This window comes from Topomyia yanbarensis, chromosome 2 (genome assembly GCF_030247195.1).
Source record: "Topomyia yanbarensis strain Yona2022 chromosome 2, ASM3024719v1, whole genome shotgun sequence".
Lineage (NCBI taxonomy): Eukaryota > Metazoa > Arthropoda > Insecta > Diptera > Culicidae > Topomyia > Topomyia yanbarensis.
In genome coordinates, this window is record NC_080671.1 from 197,824,958 (window position 1) to 197,847,946 (window position 22,989).

Sequence of the window (22,989 nt, forward strand, 5' to 3'; positions counted from 1 at the left end):
ATCTTTATTCGGCATGGGGCCATTCATATACCACGTGGACAAAAATCTTCGTTTTTGACTGCCTCCTCTCCCCCCATGGACAAGCGTGGACAATTCCTGTACCTCTACCCCATCTCCCTACGGTATCCCAACACACTTAATTTGAATTACTGGGTACAGTAAAATTTTACTGGGGTGTTACTACTCTCCTCGGTGCTAGCAAACTAGATTCATGCTCTCAGTTGGACCAGTCACAAACATTGTTGCTCATATCCACTAGACACTATACAACAAGACAACATGACTGGCTCATTCTAGTGACATGGGGGAACTCTCTTCTAGTATCTGAAGCATGCCTATACACTGAAGTTTTTTTTATGCGGGGGATACGTACCGCATAAAAAAAACCGCATAAAAAAACCGCATAACTTTGAAAATCCGCATAAAAAAAACCGCATAACTTTGAAAATCCGCATAAACAAAAACCGCATAACTTTGAAAATCCGCATAAAAAAAACCGCATAACTTTGAAAATCCGCATAAACAAAAACCGCATAACTTTGAAAATCAGCATAAAAAATGCACATAAGTTTGAAAATCTACATTAAAAAATCCACATAACAAATCCGCATAAAAACGCATAACTTTGGAAATCTACATTAAAAGGTAATCTTTAGAGAGGCAAAGTTACTTAGGAGATCAGAAACTAGCAGTAGATAATGTGAGGGACATATCCGTAGTATTGGTTGTTGGTATGATCATACTACTTTTATTTTTAAACGAATACCGGTACCGTTATTTGTTGGTTGCTAAGAGCGAACGATTTGATAAATTTCTACGCAAATTCTACGTAAATTAAATTTTGAACCTTTGTATCTTAAAATCACAATTAACAAAACATTAACATATTTTGTATGTCAAGGATAATATACAAGGTACAGGGAGCAATGGTGCACTATAGCAAAGGTGGAACAGGAACGTTCGGGATCCAATTGATCCAGCTTACAACTTGTGATTTTTCCACTACTTTTGTATTATTAGATTTTCACTCTATAAAGGTTCGAAACTGAATTAATATATTTAGGAGTTCTGCTATTTATACATGAATCATACACTGCTCCGGCGAACTGAACGACTGATGCTGATTGGTTCACCAATCAGCGTGCGGGATGGCGTAATCGGTGTGATTCGTGCTGCTGTGTGTTGGCGCATGTGTATTTCGTCTCCTTCTTCCTCCTTCGTGGCACCGCAAGTGAATTGGGCCGTTGCTTGGAGTCGAGATGTTTCGCGGTGCAGTGTGTCTGGTTGGTTAAAGAACGTTCTGGTCGGAGAATAATCTCGTTCGTGAATCATCTTCAAGAAACTTCTAGAATCTTTTTTGTTTATTATAAAAGAGGCTTAAGCGAAAGCACGACATCAGTTTTGTTTGAAATCACGGCGAATTAACTTGAAAAGCATAGTTTTAAAGCATATCCAACTTGTCAATTTTTTTTATATACAGTTAATTTTTTTTCAACCGTAAGGTTCATACTGCCACAACACCGCGCTATTGTAAGTACATATATAGATTTTAATTCCATGTTTTGCATGTTGATGTTTTTTTTTACAATTTTATTTTAATACAAAGTGACGGAGAAATTATTTTATCACTATTTACTGTATTTTTTCAGCAGTGTGATCTGAATTTTTCAAATGGCAAGTTTTGCGACATCGCACACTTCGAGACACAGGACCTCGATTTCGTTGGACACAAAACTAAAAATATTACAGTGTCTTTCTGAAGGTCAAACAATAGCTTCTGTGAGCCGACTATTCAGATTAAATGAATCTACTGTAAGAGCCATTAAAAAAAATGAGGCGCAGATATCGAAGACAGTTGTTGATGGCGGCGACGTTTCTGCAAAAGTTTCTTCATACGCAAGGGATCCTAGAATGGGTAAGATGGAAAAAGGATTGTTGTTGTGGATTGAGGATCATGCTCAGAAGGGGATTCCTCTAGATGGTGAGCTTATTAAAGAAAAAGCATTGCAACTGTATGGCCTTCTGCTACAGGAGGAGCCAAGCACAAGCTTCAGCTCAAAAAGTTTTACCGCGAGCAAAGGGTGGTTTTACCGCTTCATTAAGAAGAACTCTATCCGCAACGTAAAGCTAAAAGGGGAGAGTGCTTCAGCCGACATCGAGGCTGCAAACGCTTTCAAATTGAAATTGTTGCGGGTAATTGAGGATGGTGCTTATCACGCCGATCAAATATTTAATGCAGATGAAACAGGACTTTTTTGGAAGAAGATGCCGGGTCGGACTTACATTACTAAGTCTGAGCAGTCCGCCAGTGGATTCAAAGTTGCAAAAGATCGCATTACTCTGTTGTTCTGCAGTAATGCATCTGGTGATAAATTGCTAAAACCTCTTCTGATTCATAAATCAGCACAACCACGCGCCTTGAAAAACTTAAATGCAGATGACTTTCCAGTATATTGGACATCCAACCGGAAGGCTTGGATGACGAAGGAGTTGTTTGAACAATGGTTCAAACAACAATTCATAACTGAGGTTAAAGATTATCTTGAAGAGAAAAGACTGCCATTCAACGTTCTTTTACTGATTGATAACGCGCCAGGGCATTTAGAATTGCATCATGCCAATGTAAAGATTATGTTTTTACCTCCAAATACAACGTCGTTAATCCAACCCCTGGACCAGTGAATTATTGCCACTTTTAAAAAGCATTACATTAAACACACTTTTCGGTTCATACTAGAGCAGCTCGACCAGAAGAAGTCTGAATCTCTTCCAACTGCATGGAAAAAGTTCACAATGAAGGAATGCTTGATTTTTATTGGTGCCGCATTGTCTGAGATGAAAAAATCAACGTTAAACGCATGCTGGCGACCACTTTGGCCCGACTGTGTTGCCTCAGTAAGATCGCAATCAGATAATACGGTCGAAGAAATACTTTTGTTGGCTCATGCACTAGGAGGGGAAGGGTTTGAAGACATGACCAGTAAAGATATCGACGAGCTACTAACGGACACAATAATAGAGAACGATGAATTACTGGAAAGCCTACAGGAATCAGTTGGTTCTATACCAGAAGACGATTTAGAACTTACTTCCGATCGTATTGTTGAAGGATTAAATATTGCAGATAAGCTAACAGAACATTTTTTAAAACACGATCCAAACCTTCCAAGGGCCATATCGTTTAAAAACGATCTCAATTATTGTATTTTGCGTTACAAGAAATTACTCGATGAACAAAAAAATCTGGATGATGACGAAGGCTTCATTAAATTTCCTGCTAAGCGTAAGCGTTCAGCTGTGATTTACGATAGTGATTAATGTATTTTCGTGAATTTTTAACTTTTTTTTTGTTTTTAAGTTGCCATTGAAATAAAAAAAATACTTGAATTAAACTGAAAAAAAACCTGTTTAATCCACCTAGTGGTGCAATTGTGCCTATCTCATTTGTCCAAAATTCGATTCAATGTCTGGTCATGTTCAATATAATGGTAGAAATGTCTATTACATATTCAGTACGCTTTACACCTATCTACAATCGACAGACACGAACTAGACGAGCTATGTGTCGACGCTGAAACACTTGAAATCAGTGGCAGGTTCAGGAGGAGGGCCCGGAAGGTCCGGACCCCGTCGAAAATTTTCGTCTTTGTTAGCAAATTATATATTAGTTTCAATTTTAAAGTAATAATTTCAAACTGAAAATCATTTCAAACCAAATGTATTACTGGTTTTTATTAAATGCAGTTTTGCGTATTAAGTAATGCATTCATTTCAAAATCAAAATTTCAGACGCACTAAGAAATTTTATTCTTCATCCGCTCCTGCTTGGAGCAAAAATATATAGTATTTAATTAATTAATTATTATTAATTATTAATAATTAATAACTGTCATCATGAAGACTCGCCATACCCTTAACCCAAAGACTAGTAATTAATAATCTAAAATAAAAATATGAACATTTTATGTCTTTTGTTTGAGCATGTGCATTCACGAGGATCTATCTTTCGATAAAATTTGCTGCAAGTGATGCCCTAAAAATTAAAAGGAAGCTACTTAAAAATAATCGCATAACTTTGAAAATCCGCATATAAAACCACATAACTTTGAAAATCCGCATAAAAACCGCATACCTTTGAAAATATGCATAAAAAATCGCATAACTTGGAAAATCCGCATAAAAAAAACCGCATAACTTTGAAAATTCGCATAAAAAAAAACCGCATAACTTTGAAAATCCGCATAAAAAAAAACCGCATAACTTGGAAAATCCGCATAAAAAAAGTCGCATAAAAAAAAACCGCATAAAAAAAAAACCGCATAAAAAAAGACTTCAGTGTACACTCAGGTTTTTTTTACGCGGGGGATACAGGCCGCGTAAATGAAAACCGCGTAAATGAAAACCACGTAAATGAAAACCGCGTAAATTTTAAAATCCGCGTAAATGAAAACCGCGTAAATTTCAAAAACCGCGTAAATGAAAACCGCGTAAATTTCGAAATCCGCGTAAATGAAAACCGCGTAAATTTCAAAATCCGCGTAAATGAAAACCGCGTAAATTTCAAAATCCGCGTAAATGAAGACCACTTAAATTTAAGAATCCGCGTTAAAGGGAACCTCGTTGATGGATACCGCGTAAATTTCAAAATCCGCGTAAATGAAAACCGCGTAAATTTCAAAATCCGCGTAAATGAAAACCGCGTAAATTTCAAAATCCGCGTAAATGAAAACCGCGTAAATTTCCAAATCCGCGTAAAATAACCGCGTAAAAAAATACCGCACAAAAAAAACTTGAGTGTATTGTACTTATACACACTGTTATAAAATCGAACTCCTCCCAGCCCGTGTTCTTCGCCCTCGGACATTACTACACATCGAAATGCGAAACACCAACTACGTCACTGTTTGCTGTTACATTAGGTAAATTATTTTTAGTTTAGTTCATTAAGACTTAGTGTCAGATGAACACAAATTTTAAATACAAATGCAAATTCAAATACAGACGCTGCAAACACGTTAACATACGAACGCTTGAGCTTCGTCCACGCACAACTATGCCCGCGATCTCACAAACATGAAAACACTCCGGTGATTCAGTGAACGCTTTAGCACATATAAACTCATAAACGCGGTCTCAAGCGGGAACCTACAAACACTTTTTTTGCCTTTTTTTCAGAAATTTGGGTGAAGCGAAGTTCAAATCTTGTTTTCAAATGACATTATAATTTATCATTTCAATATAGCATTCTGTATTTTTTTCTATGCGACGGAATTTTTCGAGAAAAATAGTTATTCCGGCATTTTATGAGTAAAAAACCCGTATTTGAAAAATTAACCCGAAAACTCAACGTAGGGGATAGCTTTTTATACATGGAATGTGTATGCAAAGTTTGAAAGAAATCGGTTAGTTTCTGAACGGCAGTTAACACCACAAATCGTGTTTTTCCACTGACGTTCTACAGAAAGTCGTCACTTGTCGATATTTTTAAATAGAAAATTAAAGAATGTTATCGAAATGATACATTAAATTATATAAGGGTTTTTATCAATTCGCTTCACCCAAATTTCGAAGAAAAAAATCACAAAAAGCGCTTTTTTCACGCTGAAACCATTGCCCCACGTGGCCATGTTGTGGTCGAACTTTATTCCTGTGTACATTTCGAGATTTCTCTTAAAATCATCTGGTCGAGAAGTGAAAAAAAAATTAATTGTACAAATGGAGCTAAAGATGGTCAGATTTCACCATGTTAGACATAGCGTACTTCTTTATCGATTTTGTTGGCTATTTTCGGCAAATTTAAGACTAAGAGAAGCAATGAAATTGAAAGACAGATAGGTATTCTAGAGTGAATCAGTTATAAACTTAGAACGGAAAACTAGGACTAAGCAGGCTCATATGGACATGATCGAAAGGAAATGTGAAGAGTCCTTTGCCTTCTGCTAAGTAGAAAGTGGGCGTTGCACCCAAGTCTACCGCATGGTTATTGATAGAACATAACTCATCATCATGTTTTACCGCCGACGCCGGCAAAAGAAACTTAAGGTTGGACAGAGAATGGGAAAAAACGAAAGCGAAAAAAGCAGTTTATTCCACACCGTGTGTTAGATCTTCATAAAAATCAATCAGCTTAAGTAGAATGTTGTTACAGTAATGCTGATTAATTTTTATAGAGATCTAACACACGGTGTGGAAAAAACTGCTTTTTTCGTTTTCGCTTTTTGCCTTTTCTCTGTTCAACCTTAACAAATCCTCGCCTAGAACGACCATGCGATCATTATTTTCTTCTTCTGCTGGCATCAAGTCGTGCCGTATGCATTCAATTGACACCAAACTATCGGTGTCGCACCGATCCTATTGTGATTGAACTACTTTTAGATTTTTTCGTTCTGCACACACGGATGGCTGATAGCAATTAATGACACAGCTCTGCTAGCAGAAATTGAATTTATAGCTACTTTTTTACAAATTAGTACATATGTTTCAATTGCCGCAAAATTCTACTGTATCGATTTTGTTGGCTATTTTCGGCAAATTTAAGACTAAGAGACAGAGAGTATGCATTAACAAAATAAAATCGCTGGAAGGAATTGAAATTGATTCTCTTGGAATAAAGTTGATCTGAATAATTTAATACAGGGTGATTCGTCGTGACGTTTTCTTAATCTAGTAAAAAAAATGAAAAATGGAGTAAATCGCGAATTGTTTTTTTTGTCAATCGAAAGATCATTTTTTGCCATTTATTGTTTGAAAACAATTTCTTTCAAATGTTGACCATGTTGGCGCTTCAGGTAGTCCATTCGACTGGTCCAATTTTTGATGACGGATTCGAGTATTTCAAGTGGTATCTGGCTAATTACTCGAGTAATGTTGGTTTCCAATGCTTGGGGATGTCACCGCCGCTATGTTTTCCTCACTGCGTGCTTGATGGGGTCGATTTGCTCGCTAATCATCCAATAACGAGAACTACAACGCTTACTTTTTGGTTGTATGGCGAATAGTTGAGTCAGTTGGCCGATTATGTCGACCATATTATGGTCGGAGTGCACCAAACACATTTCCCACAGATCGCCGATTTTCGAAATATAGTTGAATAATTTGAAGATGGTGAGCCAGTGTAAGTCGTTCGATTGTGAAATGGTAAACAATACTAAAGTACAAGAGCATGACAGTTTGCAGTTACTACTAGAAAATGCACTGTTAAAAAACTTCATGTTGAACCACCGATCCTATTGTGATTGAACTACTTTTTGATTTTTTCGTTCTGCACACACGGATGGCTGATAGCAATTAATGACACAGCTCTGCTAGCAGAAATTGAATTTATAGCTACTTTTTTACAAATTAGTACATATGTTTCAATTGCCGCAAAATTCTACTGTATCGATTTTGTTGGCTATTTTCGGCAAATTTAAGACTAAGAGACAGAGAGTATGCATTAACAAAATAAAATCGCTGGAAGGAATTGAAATTGATTCTCTTGGAATAAAGTTGATCTGAATAATTTAATACAGGGTGATTCGTCGTGACGTTTTCTTAATCTAGTAAAAAAAATGAAAAATGGAGTAAATCGCGAATTGTTTTTTTGTCAATCGAAAGATCATTTTTTGCCATTTATTGTTTGAAAACAATTTCTTTCAAATGTTGACCATGTTGGCGCTTCAGGTAGTCCATTCGACTGGTCCAATTTTTGATGACGGATTCGAGTATTTCAAGTGGTATCTGGCTAATTACTCGAGTAATGTTGGTTTCCAATGCTTGGGGATGTCACCGCCGCTATGTTTTCCTCACTGCGTGCTTGATGGGGTCGATTTGCTCGCTAATCATCCAATAACGAGAACTACAACGCTTACTTTTTGGTTGTATGGCGAATAGTTGAGTCAGTTGGCCGATTATGTCGACCATATTATGGTCGGAGTGCACCAAACACATTTCCCACAGATCGCCAATTTTCGAAATATAGTTGAATAATTTGAAGATGGTGAGCCAGTGTAAGTCGTTCGATTGTGAAATGGCAAACAATACTAAAGTACAAGAGCATGACAGTTTGCAGTTACTACTAGAAAATGCCCTGTTAAAAAACTTCATGTTGAACCACCCTGAATATGCCAAGGTTTGAGACTAAAATTAAGGACATTTGAAGTAAAATAAGGACGCTTTCCAAAAACCTTGAAAATAAGGACATGTCCTTTAAAATAAGGACGGTTGGTAACCCTAATTCTAGAGTGAATGAGTTATAAACTTAGAACGGAAAACTAGGACTAGGCAGGCTCATATGAACATGATCGAAAGGAAATGCGAAGAGTCCTTTGCCTGCTGCTAAGTAGAAGTTGGGCGTTGCACCCAAATCTACCGCATGGTCATTGATAGAACATAACTCATCATCATGTTTTACCGCCGACGCCGGCAAAAGAAACTTCATAAATCCTCGCCTAGAACGACCATAACATAAACCTAAACATGATGATGAGTTATGTTCTATCAATGACCATGCGGTAGACTTGGGTGCCCAACTCCTACTTAGCAAAAGGCAAAGGACTCTTCACATTTCCTTTCGATCATGTCCATATGAGCCTGCCTAGTCCTAGTTTTCCGTTCTAAGGTCCAAAAAACAACAAAATAGCCAATTAGTCAAGTTCTGCAGTACAGTTGCAGAAACAGTCAAATTTGACTGTACAGTATCGACAGTTTATCTGCGAGATGTGATTACACTATGATTACATTGCAACAGTTTTTTCTGCCAACTTTATCCGCACACAGTCGAACGGTCATCAATATTTTGACTGCCTGCGGACAACTGTATACCGATTACATTAGCAGCCAGTCAAAAAAGGCAAAACTGTGCAGAGAAACTGTCTAATGTAATCGTAGCTTTAGTCTTAAATTTGCCGAAAATAGCCAACAAAATCGATACAGTAGAACCTTGCGGCAATTGAAACATAGTAACACATAGCGTACTTATTATGTTTCAGACTATTAATCAAGTAGAAGCGTTTGTTTCGCGAAACAAAATATATCGTTGAATGTAGCAACATGAAGTCAATACCTCTGTACATATAAAGGCGATGACACAATCGAGTCAAGAATACACGAATTAGCTTCGTACACCTCTAATGACGTTGTTACCCATTGTGTACAATTTTAACAGGCCCAAAGGGCACCCGGGTACCCGCAAATCTAAAAACTCACGATAGACTCACGAGTATCCCATGGCTCAAGAGGTACTAACTCATGTTGTACTAAAGGGTCCCTCGAAATTTCAAGTAGAAAATGCGTTAATAATCGAAGATGCTTTGCTTTTTTTGATGAGTTGATCTCAATCGTTTATTGCAATTTAATTGGAAACGAAACAGAATCTATTCAGAATACTAAACCGATTTTCGGAAGGTTTGAGTACAACACAGGCATACCAGGTATGTTTTTCAAATGTCCACATTTATTAAAAAAATGTCTTAATACCAATTAGAACCAGCCAGCATACCGGCACATTTTTCGTCTGAACTTAACTGGGTGTCTTCAAAACGAAGACATACATGTCTTCACATCTGGGATCGCTGGTACAGTAGGGTGGAGATTCTGGAAACCCGATTCAGACGATACATCAGTATCCGAGATGCATTATAGTATAGGTGTTCACATTCGTTATGTTTGAGTGTGTTGGTTTGTTGCTAGTGAAATTAATCATGTCGGCCCAGGACCGCGAAGCACATAATCAACAAACCGACCAATCGAAACGAAGCTTGTAAGCACGTGTTAAAAATAAGTATGGCGTCCGGGATCGCAAAAGAGCAAATGTTTACATCACTAACCAATCAGAATGAAGTATGGGACCACGTGCTTCTGTTTTCTTCTTCATTTCTTCTTGTTTGCCCGAAAAAAGTGGCAGCTGATGCACACATAGAAAAAATGTGTACACCTGTTAACCTCGGTCACGCAGAAAAAAAAAATGGTAAAGATAAACAAATTTTGGTTTCAAATGACAATTTTCCCGTTTGATATAGTGACAAACAAGATTAAGGTTTAAATCAATCAATGTTGTTGCTTGAAATTACGAACAAATTCATTTGTTGGCTTTTCAATAGTTTCAACAAATATTTCGTTTGAAACAACAAAATCATGATAAGTTTAACCCAACAAACAAGTTCGAAGAAACAAAAACAAATCTTTTGTATTAACCAAAGGAGAGAACAACTCAAACTTAGTTGAAAACAAACAAACAAACTGTTGGTTTTTAACAAACGGATCAGTTAGATCCAACGAATTTTATTTTGATTCAACAATGTTTCTATTTAAAATGCAAACAGAAGTTTTTGTTGAACTAAACCAAATGCATGCTTTCGAGAAACGCCCATTTTAGTTTGAAACAGTCATTCGTCACGTGTTAGATTCAACTAAACGTTTTGTTGGTTCAAAAAGGCCTGATTCTTCTGAGTGGTCAACGCCACGTCACCTCAGGATAAGTTTTAAGCACTATTTACACCTATCCGATCCGAATCGGTGACGGTTCAGTACCGTGAACGGACATTAATATACTTTTATAAATTTTAATGCGAGGATTCACGCATTTGATGTGTATGAAAGAATATTGGTGTCCGTGAACGGATCTGAGCCGTCACTGAATCGGATCGAATAGGTGTAAATTTGGCTTAATGCGTTTGTTGTGTGTCCATATAAAGACACTGAATCCCTTTGGATAAAAACTCGCCATCTCTATCTTATTCTTATTATTTATCAGCAAGTGTCATTCCAATCGAGCGCGAGATCTGCCAAAAACTCTCAATCCGAAGAAAATCGCTTCGAATCCTTCTGGAACGAGGGCCATTGACAGGTCTCGTGCTCGATTGGAATGACACTGACAGATAAATGGTAAACAAACGATTGACGTGTCGAGTCTTTATCCAGAGGGATTCAGCGTCTTTATGTCCATACACACGTTCTATTTACCTGTATGTAACTAATTTTAACGTTCCTGCCGTACTGGTGACGAAGGCCTAGCGTATCGTGTAAATCGTACTTTAATTGTATGAACCGTACGTATAGCTGTCAAATCAAAGTAACGGACTGTTTTATTTTTATTTGTTGATACTTATGTACTCAGGACGTTATTTTATTAGGTTGAGTGCTAACGCATTTGTGCCTGTCAAATAAACGAAATGAATAAAAAAATAGGTTGAGTGTTTAGTTTAACTAAATAGGAAGAAATTTCAAATTCTAGCCAATGACAGCCAGACAATGTCAGCTGATTGAAGATTTGCGAGTGATTCGAAAAAAAAAAACGCATAGAAATTTTACCGAAACATGTATTTACAGAAGCTAGAGAAATCAATTTGTTTCTACGCAGTGTTTTTATATGAGTAAAGTTTATCAGTAAATTATGTTGATATCAACAAATGGGTTTTATCTAATAGTCTTGATTGTAGAATCGTCCTGAGATGTATTTAGAGGTGCTGCTGTACGGGACCCAGAATGAAAATGTTGTATATTGAAAAACTTCTTCGATGCTGATAAAAGTATCATCTTTTAAGACTTGCACCTCGTAAGCCTGCAGGAATTCATCATACCATTTGGTATCACATAATCGGAGCAGGAAGTGTATGTGGCCATCCAGTTGTACGATCCCACGTACTATTCCATATGAATAGATTAGAGTGGTTTCTGAGAGCAACGATGGAGTTTCTTCTGAAATCTATGCCACTTACTATTACGCCTTTTGGACAAGAAATGTACTGATATTGATCGCTTAGGTACGATTGACTGAGCGTGTCTTCTCTGCGCGTCCTTGAACTTGGTTTGAACTCAATCTTGTCACGAAAAGGATTCTCAAGAATTTCGATCACAGAATGCAAGCATTGTCTTTCGGTTATACTTTTAACAATGTTTTTGAAGTTACGACACGTTGATGCTTGAGTTTTTAATGGTTTGTTTTTTTGTTCAAAAGGCAGACAGTTGAACTGCTTGACGCTTCCGTTTCACCGTATGAGTTCCGAATAATGTCACAAATGATGAATTTTGTTAATTCGTCGTTTAAAATTTTCATAAAACGCTTCACTGTATAAACGCTCGTGCTCATCTAACCATGATAGCATATCAGTGGATACGGTAGGTGAAAGTAAGATTCTGGTAATGTTAACTAGATGACCAATCATTTTCATGAATATGCAATCCTTTGGTATTTTGTGCCTACCAAAAAAGGAAACACTCGGAGAAACAAGAAGTTTTGAGTTGCTGTCTGCTTCATTTTATGTACTCCAGGTGTTGAGAGCATTTCATCTGTCATGTTGACCATTGGTCGGTTTTTGCGATCTGCGTAACCAAAATTAAATGTAGAAATTCGATGATTAATGAACGATTTTGTGATTCCTAATTCTTTCCGTTTAACATAGCGGCTCATCACCAATTGTAGGGTTAATTGAATAATTCCTTCAGCAAGCTCATGCATGGCACCAGTTCTCTGAGACGTGAAAATTCTGTAACTCATTGAGAATACTTCCACAAATCTTCAGCCCACAATCAGTAGGTGTAGACTCACCATCCTGGACAGTTTTCAGATTAGCTTCGTACCACGGAACGTCACGTAGAGGATATTCTTTTGAAGGTTTCTGGTGAAACTCGAGTCGAGAAATTCTACACACTTGACAGAAATATTTCGCACTTGGTCCAAGTCCAAGTAAACCAAACACGTCGTAGCTAGAGAATCACCACAAAATATTTCTTCGCCATAGTAAAGAGTTACGCTTTGTTCAAGCTTTTTAAGATCCAATATTATTGGTTCCAATATTTTGTTATAACCGTGTTTTTTAACGACATTCGATTCCACAAATAGCACAGGGAAAACAGTTTTGGGTGAACAATTCCACTTCTCGGGGATGTTTTGAATTTTCACGCAGACGTTTGAAATTTTGTTCTTCCCAGCTCGAGAGCTAAATGCGTTGCCTAGTTCAATATCATCTTGATACAAGGTCAGACGAACTGCATAAGGATGTTTCTTGAAATAGTCATTGTTTCGAAATAAGGAGCCTGTCCTGAATGAGCCGTATTCTACAATCTGGTCTGTCTGGTGCTGTCTTTCATTGAGCAAGTCACGATTTCGAGGGTTTCGAAAGATTAGTTTCAATGTGTCATAGGAATGTATGAAAATGTTTCGTTACGATAAACTTCTCTTTGCATATCTTCTTTATGACTTATAACGATTATTTGCCCTACACATTTGGGAACAGGCGTTGGAATGTCAGTAGCTATTTTTTTCAAGAAACTTTTCTATAGATGAAACGTTTTAACATCTGCGAATAGTTTCATATTTCGAAAGTCATCAAGGAAATGCTGGACTGTGTCAGTGTTGATGTCTAACGCCATGGAAGAAAGGAGAGACACAGTTTTTTTTCTCTAAGTATTCCACCACGTTCCGAACCACATTGTCGCAAATGTTAATAGCCTCAGCAATCTTTGACTGTGGAAGTCCAACATCACCGGTCAAGCGACATATGCTTAAACAAGCTATCCTCTTAATTTCAGCGAATGAAAGCGATTCGTCACAGTAGTAGGAATTATTTTTTTCAGTCTTGGAAAAATTCATATTTTGTTTGATTTTAGTATCGTGGTTATAATGTCCGGGCTTAAAAGAGTGTAAGGCAGGAGGTGAAAGTTCCCGTTGTAGAGGATGCTTCTCTTTGATATGGCTTATCAAGGTTTTTTGATTGGTGTAACGCATATGACACCGTTGATAAGTGTAATCATAGAAAGATACATCTTTTTGAAAATCTCCCGTCTTAAGATGCCATGCTAAGTGGTGCCCTAAACCTTCCACATATCCAGGAACGGATCGGCGACAGAAAAAGCAAATTATGCTGTCGTCTGAATTGGCTTTCTGAAATGATGAATTATATAAACTTTTATATACTCACTAAATATTTGCTTCGCTCCTACATCACGGTTATTAATTTTATTTAAAATGGTATCCATTTTTACTTTTTTGGTGAACGCATAAAACAAAATGACGTTTTCTAAGGTTTTGACTACACCTTCGCGTTATGTCGGAAACATGTTACAGGTATTCGGTAAAATATATACGAACACTCAGCAAAAAAAGCCCGTAATAAATTTACCGATTATTTTGAAAATGCCGAGTATATATCAGTTAGCTGATCAGATCAGTAGCGATAACAACATTATACAGTATTCTTTCCGATAAGTACCGACTTTCAGTTAAATATATAGCTGTACACGTTTAAAATTTAAAAAAAGCGAACCGAACAATGAATAAATTGGTATAACATGTGGAATCCGTAAAAAAAACCGAACATCTAGTATATAATTCAGTGTGTACAGTACTACGGAACGCACTTACCTGACTATTACACAACCCAAATATGGAATACTAAATACTAAATAAAAGAATTTCACTAAAATATTTCTTTCGAAAGCATCGTTATCGATAAACTGCCATAACCAACAATACAACAGTAGCAACATTGGTCTAGCAACTAACCGATGTTCATGTCAAAGTGTTCATATATTCCACCGTAACCAACTATTCAATTAAAAAAATAAAACAATTGAAAGAAATGATTCCTGCCTTCCTTCTTCGGAACAAACGCCTAATTTAAGCGAATAAAACACAAAGGATTTTCGTTTTTTAATGATTTCATATTTTCTCCAATTTCTTTTTTGCTATATTATCGTTGTTGAAGTTGTTTTTATTTTGCTTATGTATCGTTATAAATAATATAGGCGAAAAAATTGCAGTTCTAAAGATGTTTTCGAACAAAAATGTTGATAATATTTAAGCGAATTAGTTCTTCGATATTATTTTGTATAAAAAGATGTTGTTTGCTACGAATACATAAATAAGACAAATTATTCATTATATTTTTTCGCACCATTACTTCTGGGTCAGGGTGTTGAATGACACACACGAAGTTCGTTCCTTTTAAGAATAAAACATATACACACACGAATTAGGTGGCGGAGTTCTATAGGATGCATACAATTTTGTCCTTAAAATGAAGAAAATAATAAATAATTCATGTTATTTGCCCGTGGTTCTAAGTTATTATTAGTTATTCTGACGAGTTTCTATTATACAACTAAGCAAAGATTCTCTTTACATTGATTTATGAAATAATTATTTTTGAGCGAAGAAAAAAACAGTGATTATTCAAACAAAAAATTTCAAAATCTTAATCGAGTTCTCTGTGAAGTTTAAAAGATTTCAGCTGTTTTTTTCAAGTTGTTGTTTGTTGTTTTTGTTGTTCATCAAAAGGATTACTACGACACACGCATTTAAAGGACTATAAATGGGACAAACTACCTTGCAATTTTATATTGTTTCTTTATAGTTAAATGTTTTCTTGGTTAAACTCTCTAGTGAGCTGTTATTCCTAGAAAATATATGTATAGTTTTCAAATTGACTTGCTCGAAGATGTTGTCTCCGTTGGTTGTTCGATTCCTTTGTCCGGAAATAATCACTGCTTTTTACTGCAAGCTTTTGATCTAGTACAGTTTAATAACATTACAATAGTCTATTCAAAGTACGAAATATGAGTAATTCATAATATGATTTGAAGATAGATTCCTACACTGAGTAACAATAAAAATTATTTAACCTAGCTATTTTTTGAAACATTTTGTCTTTTTATTCACTTATCAGCTAGTTATGGGTAATAACAATTAAAAACTAACAAACCTTCTTTAATGTTATTTGCTTGATGTTATTTTCTTGATCTTGATGGTATTATTACAAACGAACATTATGACATAACCTCAATTTTCAGCACGATGTTGGTGTGCTGGCTGTTGATGTTGTTACAGATTTTCAAACTTTCAAAGAAGGAGGCGAGAAATATTTCTTAAACATTACAGCTAACATTAAAAAAACACCGTAATCATTAACATATATGAACAATAATAATTAGAGTTAAAATAGTAGTTTCACTAAAAATCAATAACATTAAAAATAGTTTGCGTTTCCGCTATTAGTTAGTATGCGATCAGAACAAAAAACTTTCTCAAAATAAACGCTATAGTTATTGTTAAAAAAGTTGATATTGATTCTCACTTGGTTTTATGTACAAATTCAACCTTACAATGTTAAAAAATAGAAGAAAAACGAACCGGCTCAGGCAATTTGCATGCACAAATCCGCCTAGCTGTTCGGAAATAAAATTCGTCAAAAGGAACGAAACTGAAAACAAGGAACAGTTAGATGAATTCCAACATGAGCTAGGTCAGCTGAGCATCGCTTGCACATTGTTGGACATTGCACCATCAAAGTAGGACCTCATGTTCCCTCTCTCTAAGGCGGCCGGTGGTCCCCAGGGTGGTTTGGATCACATTTGGGAACACTATTTCACCTCGGCATCAGCTGGAATGGAACCGAATCGGGGCCACCGGCCTAACTACCACATTTAGGAAAAAGAGGAATGATTCCGGCTGGTTGATGGTTGCCGTTTCATTTACGATCGCTAGAGCTGGGTAGTCTGCTGGTACAATTTAAAGCTTTCAAACAAATAAAATTGACTTTTACGTTTTGATGTTTGCTTTATTTAGTCAGTTGGGATGTTTTAGTATTCGAATCAGGATGTTGTCTGATGTCGAGAAGTTGATTTAGTTAGATTCCTCTTTCTCACTACTAGCATCGCTCTATTTTTTTTCTTAATGCTCAATACTTAAACCTGATGGTGTTAGTTTACTGTTAAGCAAAAGCAGTACGGTTGTTGGTGGATTTCTGTTGCTTGGGTGGTGAATCTTCGAATGTTGGTTTAAACAGTTTATTCTGGGATTGGGCCATACAGGAAGATGGCCGGGCATTTGGGGTCTTCGTTGCCCATGAACTGGGCGTATAGTTCCTGGTATCTCTGCAGGGTGATTCCACCGCGTTTGTTGTCTTCGTCCTGTTGACAATGTCAGAAAGAGAAAGGATACATTAGGCGATTGGAATATAAAATAATTTGTATGCAATAGCACATGATTGTTGCTTAAAAAGACTTCTAACGGAGTCTTTGCAAGAACTATTCAAAAAATCTGCCTCTTTAAAACTTCAGGATCTGAAAAAATAACCTTTTCGTTTCCAAAACGTAGGTCTTACAATGGATTCACGTTTTTACCACTAGGTGGTATTTTAAACATCTATCAATATAAATGAGAATCTGTCTGACAATTATTGTATTGTCTATTGTCTATCCCGAGATAAACTAGCGTTTCGTCGATTTGTTGCTATATGTGGGACAAATGAGTGCGAACGAAACAAAAATAAACTTCAAACCGTTTTTTCGCTTGCACTAATGCAAAGTGAATATGCGCGTAATTCGGCGCACGGCTTGGTGGCGCATGACTGAATCGCCACGATGTGGATTTTAGAAAAGATTCGCAATACCACAGATAACAGACGTTTAGGCTCGATTTGAATCGTGTGTAAATACCCGCTGCTGAAATTCCGAATAAATCAGACATCTGAAACATGTTTGGCAAACGTTTGCAGATGGCGCAGTGATCACTACAATGCAGTTAGAGTGCAGCTGTCGAACACGTGTAGCAAACAGTTGCGCAGATGGCAATAGTGAAACACGGATTTTCAACGTATATCAATTTGAAAGTTTACACAGGTTTTTGAAGAAATTTTGTTCTAGCCTAAACGTCTGTTATCTGTGGCAATACATTGTCAAAAATTACAGATCGATGTAAAAACATATGAAGAAGCTACAAAAATTTGATCGATGTTTTTAGTTTCGCACAGGAATATCGATTTTGACAAACTTCAATGCTGGGTAATACAGCAAGCAGAATCAGTCGGGTATCCTTTTCTTCTTTTTCATTCCTGCGCTTTCTTCGAAAATGGAAAATGTTATATTTAACTTCTAAAGACGCAAATGAATTTTTATCGAATGTGAAAATAGTCTCAATACTTCATTTCCTTACTGCAATAAATATAGATTTTCTTCGCAATCCCGCTAATTCTAAAAAAAACAATTGTCGTTGATTCTTTTGCGTTTAAAAATACTTGATTATACATTACATGTGATTGCAATACACTCGGAACAGAAATTGTCCATCAACGCGTCAAGGAACGATCGTTTTACACACAAAATCGCGTGATTATAATTTTTTATCCTGTTTTTGTTCTGCCACCTCCAATGTTTGACAGTTCAGTTCTACTTGCTTACAACTTTCAATAAAAAGTTGTAAACTGTTAAATCCATGCCAAAAAATTGTCCATCGTGTTTTTAGGACTATACTCAAATAAACTGAATACACGAACAAAAATCAGTTCATAAATTCATGAAAGAAAATCACGATTTCGTGAACCGAACGATTTATGAAAATCGTGACCAAGTTCCTGGAATCATGGTTAGTGAATAAAACTATTAGTGTTTTCAAAAAACTAGTACGCGCCAAAAATATACATAGCGTTATATTCCAATATTTGGATTAATGTGGTTGTTTATGTTTAATTTTTACTATGATTCTTGTTTAAAATTCGGGAATACATTGGTTTCTAAAAAGTTTAGCAATTAACAGAACCGACATTTAAACGATGATTTATGTTCGTGAGTTCAGGATCTTGGTCACGATTTCCATAATTCAATATTAATTCTTCAAAGGGCTAAAGAGATTTTTGTAAACAATCTTATTTAGCTCATTATTCCGCTGTCGAGTTGAATATCACGAAAAATACACTTGAATCAACATCTTTACCCTTAGAACCAATTTTAAATGTTGTCTGGGTAGAAATTATAACAAATTAAGAGAAATAGTCACTAGTAGTGTGATTCGTGTTCATGATTTCAGTATCTTAATCACGATTTTTGATATTTTAGACACGAGTAGTATGATTTATGCTCATGATTTCAAGATCTTAGGTAAGATTTTCGTAAATTATTCGCATGTTATCGTGATATTTTGTTCTTCACCTCACTTCCGAATTTAACACGTGGAGTAATGTAACTCATGTTCACGATGTCAGCTGTTTTATCATGATATTCGCGGTATCTTGTTTTGTGAACGATAATGTATTTTTGGTGCTCAATGTAGTTTTCGTTTTCTATCCGGACATCACATTGAACTTTATCAAATGAATAATGATGCTCGAGATCCTAATAGCTTTCCTGTGTCTGCTGCTCGAACCTATTACTAGTCGCTAGCAGCTGGACATAATTATATGATGTTTCACGAAAAAACCCCAAATTTTGAAAAATAGTTAATGCGAAAATTTTATGACCATGTGGAGATTTGCATGAAATTGAAAATGGTCAGTTGTGAATATTATTACACAAGGAATCATTAACTAGTTAAGGAATACATGAACAACATTTTATGATTTTGTGTACTATGTTACGAGCACTAATAGTCGTGGCTGTCTTACCTGATCATCTTGATGTTGTGAACTATTTCACGAGCACGTATGGTAAGTTGTGACCAATATGCTAGGAATCATGAACCAATTTACGAATACATGAATAATATTTTATGAATTAGTTAAGTATTTCATGAGCACTAATGATTAATCGTGACGAATTCGTTGATATATTAGTCGTGACTAATTCGCTGGTATCATCACGTATACATAATAATATTAACTATTTCACGAGCTCGAATGGTCAGTTGTGACTATTATACTAGGAATCATGGACTGGTTCAACAGTACATGAAAATTATTTCAGGATTTTGTGAAAGATTTCACGAGCACGAATGGTCAGTTGTGACTAATATACTAGGAATCATGAACCAGTTGACGAATGCATGAATAACATTTTAAAGGGTGTCCCACATCAAGTTGCATCACGTATTCTTATCGATGTCAGTTTTTCGAAAAATAGCGTGACTTGAAAAATATCATCGCAAATTGATTTTGCGCAAGCGAGTGGAAAATCCTTAACTCTCTTATCGGTATATCGAAAAACAACTCGGAATCGTGCAGTCAACGGTAAGTCGTGTCTGGCGGAATCTGAATGCTTCGGTCAGGGATGTGGCCAAAAAGTGCAATCTGTCCAAGTCTTACGTACAGAGAGCCAAGGACCGGGTAGGACTGCATACGTACAAAGTACAGAAGGCTCCTAATTGTGACGAACGGCAAAATACGGTGCGAAAGTCACCGGCCCGGAAACTGTACACCCAGATACTGACGAAGCCTCATTGTCTGGAAGATGAGACTTACGTCAAGGCGGACTTCCAGCAGCTTCCGGAGCTACTGTTCTTCACCGCCTAGCTCAGAGGAAGTAAGGAAGTCAAAACTTTCAAAGTTTGCCGTTCGTGACTACAGGGACTGTAACAAGGGAGTTCTATCACAAGGAGTGTCTACAGAAGCTTCTGCTTCTTCTGTTGAAGCAGCACGAGGCCCTACGATCTTCCGGATCTAGCTTCGTGTCACTGATCACATATTGTCCTGTGGTACGTTGCCACTTTCTTATCCAACGACATGAACCCCCCAACGCACCGAAACTAAGTCTCATCGAAAAATACTGGAAAATTATGAAGCAGGTACTAACGGAAGCATCTCAGTCTCGGTCCACTAGGTAAATTTCTACAGCGTTTTTCCGTGATGCAATTTGATATGGGACACCCTTTATATGAGGAAAACTATAAAAAAATTATTGCTTGTATAACTTGTATAATTTATCTTTCGAATGACTGTTTTTTTGAGTTGAGGCCCTCATAGAGTAATTATAACTGAAAATATTCATGACGATCTCATACAACCGTTCAAAAAAATTGCATAAAGATGAATTTGTAACCCACATTTAGAAAGAAATATAGCAAATGTAATGAAATTGATTGGCTTTTTAAATATCATAAACGGTCAAATAAGTAATTTTCCTCATATATTGTAATAACTTTCTGTGTTTAGATTATGGGACATCGACAAGGAATCAAATGTCCTCACTGTAAACTCTTCAAATCTTAAATAGTTTGTGATATCAATTACATATATAAAAGGAGGATTAAAATATTGGAATGAGCCAATAAGTGCAACAGTTGTCGTCCATTTCTATGCCCCAGCCAGACCCATCCAATCTCACTTTAAGATACTTACGCTGACAAGTTGGTTGTAGGAATCATCGACCAGTTTGATGTCATCCAGAGCGATCCGGGTGATGCAGTTGTAACGGTACTCCGCTATGCTGACAAGACCGTCGTTGTCGGTGTCCATCATTTTGTAGTGTGCATCGATGAACGCCTTCATGGCCTGGAGGAGTAAACGATCAATCATTAACAAAATGATACATTTAAAAAAAACTACAATTTTATGCTGATGTATAGGGGACCCAGAGTTAGTTGGCGGTAGGAGTGACGGTTCTAATGGTAAAGAGGGACAGGTCTGTCTTTGCCGCGAGACATGTTGGTAGACTTGACACTACCTAAGTTCGACTTCTGCCAGCAGTAAACAAAAGATTAGTCCGCATGATTTTAAACCTGTTTCTAATGACTCTTAACCTTCTCTAAGTACTTAGTAATATCTAGCTACTTGAATGTCGTTAAAAAGTAAAAAAGAAAGACTAACTACATAAGTCGAAATAAAAAAAGACAAAAGTAAGCTTACGGAATCCTTTTTCTTCCGTTTGCATTGGATATAGGGCGCTGCCTCTCGCTGTGTACTTCAAGCAATGCGCAATACATTCTCCAACGTATTTATGTTGCATTAAATTTGGTTTTGTGGTTTGTGGACCATGTTGGGTTTTCTGGCGCAATAAGTAATTTGACTAATTTCAAACATTTTTTGTTATTTATGGCTAGATTTAAACTACTCCACGAATGATTATACCTATCTCTCGATATGGCATGCAATCCTGTATTCGTATAGATATTACATCTAACCACAAACAATAGCTGTTTTGTAAATACTTTTTTATACAATGTGAGGCTGGGGTTAGTTGGTGGAGATACATGCGGAGTATTTTGGCGGTGGATATCTTAGTGCAAAAAAGTTATGAATTGTTTCTTTTTTTGGAATTCCTTTCAAAGCAAAATAATTATTTTTCTTGTGTATCACACCAATGTCGGGTAGATTTACTTTTGGCTAAAGATTTTAGAAAATTTGCTTTTGAATTTGAAGTATTCGTTTAAGTCAATTTAAGGCATTCTATTAAGTTTGTCACAATTGATCTCTATACCACTGACCTCGGGTGAATCTAACTCAAATGTCACGCCGTTGAAATTTTAAACGTCTTTCTAGATCATTTTAGATTGATTTGTAGTTGTTAACAAAGTTGTAGGCAATTAATTTCTCTACATAGATAGAAATGCATAAATGTAAAAAATATCAAGTCAAATTAGAATTAATAGATCAGTACCGATTTTCGTTCTTCCGGAAAATTAGTCAGCAGTTTTGGTTTGTACCCTTTTAACATCACTTTGGCCCGAATCGGTAAAATGGATATCGTCAGCTGTTTGACTAGCGACGGCCTGTGATTCATTCGCGCTAATTGTTTAATTATGATTTGAAAGGTTCCGTTTTTAAAGCATTTTACGACCCATTTTTGTTTGGTTTCATCCACCGAAAAGCGTGAAAACTCGCTCATCAGTCAGAGAACCATTAATTGGATTGCGTCGGGACGGACGGATACTTGCTGTTGTAGGAATGCGTTTTTGCTAGTTCGGCTTCCAAAAGTTTTATCTAAACATCTGTTGAGTTTTACTGTGATTTGCTCAAATTTCAGGTTGTGTTTAGTTTATTTTCGCTATGTTTGTACTACCCATTTTAACCCGTTCGTTGGTGCAACGTCTGGTATCTTTGTTCAACGCAACGAATCGAATGAATTTATCTTTGCCCAAATATGACAAATTTACATTTTCTAAGTCAATCTATACATAATGCATCAATTTCATGCGTAGGAGTAATTAATTAAACAGTGTGGCGCTATACTTGTATGGGAGCAAAAGGCAAAAATTCTATAGCAAGTTATTAATATAATATCCTAACATACGGAAGCAAACTGTACAAATTTGGAGAAATTGGCAGACAAGGAGACAAATGTTTGAAAAGAGTCCCAAATATGTAG

The 22,989-nt window shown here is 36.4% G+C and overlaps 2 protein-coding genes across 3 annotated transcripts in view; one reads left to right on the forward strand and one right to left on the reverse strand.

Moving 5' to 3' along the window:
• The first annotated feature begins 1,911 nt into the window (after nt 1-1,911).
• On the forward strand, nt 1,912-2,682 carry LOC131679974 (tigger transposable element-derived protein 1-like). The gene has a single exon (XM_058960717.1). The coding sequence runs from the start codon at nt 1,912-1,914 to the stop codon at nt 2,680-2,682; it is 771 nt and encodes a 256-aa protein (XP_058816700.1).
• Nucleotides 2,683-16,514: 13,832 nt separating this feature from the next.
• The window catches only part of LOC131682611 (sarcoplasmic calcium-binding protein 1), a 57,019-nt gene continuing 50,544 nt past the window's right edge, over nt 16,515-22,989 (reverse strand). For both annotated transcript variants that reach the window (XM_058964226.1, XM_058964227.1), the window contains exons 5-6: nt 21,024-21,176; nt 16,515-16,887 (exon numbers count right to left, since the gene is read on the reverse strand). In XM_058964226.1, the coding sequence (XP_058820209.1) occupies nt 16,765-16,887; nt 21,024-21,176 (276 nt within the window). In that variant the 3' untranslated portion in view covers nt 16,515-16,764. The remainder of the gene's footprint in view (nt 16,888-21,023; nt 21,177-22,989) is intronic.

What these genes read in the sequence shown, in the direction of transcription:
- LOC131679974 (XM_058960717.1), top strand. Translation starts at nt 1,912, where the DNA reads ATGGGTAAGATGGAAAAAGGATTGTTGTTGTGGATTGAGGATCATGCT.